The sequence below is a fragment of the Rhea americana genome, unplaced genomic scaffold, assembly GCF_003343005.1.
Source record: "Rhea americana isolate MKP2758 unplaced genomic scaffold, rheAme1 scaffold_561, whole genome shotgun sequence".
NCBI classification, from domain to species: Eukaryota; Metazoa; Chordata; class Aves; order Rheiformes; family Rheidae; genus Rhea; species Rhea americana.
This window is the reverse complement of record NW_028186714.1, coordinates 37,037-39,215: the sequence shown is the minus strand read 5'-3', so window position 1 is coordinate 39,215 and position 2,179 is coordinate 37,037. Positions and strand designations below refer to the sequence as shown.

Below are 2,179 nucleotides of genomic sequence, written 5' to 3'. Positions count from 1 at the left end.
CGGGACGCGCCGCAGCCCGGCACAGCGAGCAGCGCGACGGAGCACCGGGAGCGCCGAAGCTGGGCACCGGGCACGGAGATCTGGACACCGGGAGCCGTCCRCGGAGGAGCTGGGCACCGGGCGCGCTTGGTCCAGGCAGCGGGAACCGGGCGGCCGGGCGGCAGGAGCAGTAGATCGCGGCAGCGGGAGCCGTCCGGGCCGACGCCGGGCACCGGGAGCCGTGCAGCCGGACACCGGGTACGGGGCATGCTAGATCCGGACACCGGGAGCCGTCCAGCCGGGTACCGGGCACGCTAATCCAGGCACCGGGTGCCGTCTGGCCGGACACCGGCTAGCGCGCACGCTCTATCCGCACGGCGGGTGCCGTCCAGCCGGGCAGCGGGCGCTCTCGATCCGGGCACGGGCACCGGGCACGGTAGATCGGGGCACCGGGAGCCGAGCACCATGCACCCCTCCAGCACGCTGCACCGCCTGGCCTGGCTGCTGCTGGGGCTCAGCGTGCCGGGGCCGAGCCGGGGCCAGCTGCACGGCGAGAAGGGCATCTCCATCCCGGACCACGGCTTCTGCCAGCCCATCTCCATCCCGCTCTGCACCGACATCGCCTACAACCAGACCATCATGCCCAACCTGCTGGGCCACACCAACCAGGAGGACGCGGGGCTGGAGGTGCACCAGTTCTACCCGCTGGTCAAGGTGCAGTGCTCGCTGGAGCTCAAGTTCTTCCTCTGCTCCATGTACGCGCCGGTGTGCACGGTGCTGGAGCAGGCCATCCCGCCGTGCCGCTCCATCTGCGAGCGGGCCCGCCAGGGCTGCGAGGCCCTCATGAACAAATTTGGCTTCCAGTGGCCCGAGCGGCTCCGCTGCGAGAACTTCCCCCGGCACGGCGCCGAGCAGATCTGCGTGGGGCAGAACCACTCGGAGGACGGCGGCTCGCCGGCGCTGCTCACCAGCGCCACGCCGCTGGCCGGCCAGGGCACCCCCGGCGCCCCCCGCTACGCCACCCTCGACCACCCCTTCCACTGCCCGCGGGCGCTCAAGGTGCCCAGCTACCTCAACTACAAGTTCCTGGGCGAGAAGGACTGCGCGGCGCCCTGCGAGCCCACCCGCCCCGACGGCCACATGTTCTTCAAYGAGGACGAGATCCGCTTCGCCCGCATCTGGATCCTCATCTGGTCCGTGCTGTGTTGCGCCTCCACCTTCTTCACCGTCACCACCTACCTGGTGGACATGCAGCGCTTCCGCTACCCCGAGCGACCCATCATCTTCCTCTCGGGGTGCTACACCATGGTGTCGGTGGCCTACATYGCCGGCTTTGTGCTGGAGGAGAGGGTGGTCTGCAACGAGCGTTTCCAGGAGGACGGGTACCGCACGGTGGTGCAGGGCACCAAGAAGGAGGGCTGCACCATCCTCTTCATGATGCTCTACTTCTTCAGCATGGCCAGCTCGATCTGGTGGGTCATCCTCTCCCTCACCTGGTTCCTGGCCGCCGGCATGAAGTGGGGCCACGAGGCCATCGAGGCCAACTCGCAGTATTTCCACCTGGCTGCCTGGGCCGTGCCGGCCGTCAAAACCATCACCATCCTGGCCATGGGGCAGATCGACGGGGACCTGCTGAGCGGCGTCTGCTTCGTGGGGCTCAACAACATCGACCCGCTGCGGGGCTTCGTGCTGGCCCCGCTCTTCGTCTACCTCTTCATCGGCACCTCCTTCCTGCTGGCCGGCTTCGTGTCCCTCTTCCGCATCCGCACCATCATGAAGCACGGCGGCACCAAGACGGAGAAGCTGGAGCGCCTCATGGTGCGCATCGGCGTCTTCAGCGTCCTCTACACCGTCCCCGCCACCATCGTCATCGCCTGCTACTTCTACGAGCAGGCTTTCCGCGAGCACTGGGAGCGCAGCTGGATCAGCCAGAACTGCAAGAGCTTGGCCATCCCCTGCCCGCTGCAGTTCACGCCGCGCATGACCCCGGACTTCACCGTCTACATGATCAAGTATCTCATGACTCTCATCGTGGGCATCACCTCGGGGTTCTGGATATGGTCGGGCAAAACGCTGCACTCGTGGAGGAAGTTCTACACGCGGCTCACCAACAGCAAGCAGGGCGAGACGACGGTGTGAGCCGCCCGGCCGCGGGCCGTCCCAGCGACCTTGGGGCTCTGGGTTTTCCTTTTGGGGCTTG

The 2,179-nt window shown here is 67.7% G+C and overlaps 1 protein-coding gene across 1 annotated transcript; it reads left to right on the top strand.

The window, feature by feature from the left end:
• Window positions 1-6: 6 nt before the first annotated feature.
• FZD2 (frizzled class receptor 2) lies at window positions 7-2,173 on the top strand. The gene has a single exon (XM_085318921.1). The coding sequence runs from the start codon at window positions 445-447 to the stop codon at window positions 2,116-2,118; it is 1,674 nt and encodes a 557-aa protein (XP_085175047.1). The 5' UTR covers window positions 7-444; the 3' UTR covers window positions 2,119-2,173.
• The last annotated feature ends 6 nt before the right edge of the window (window positions 2,174-2,179 follow it).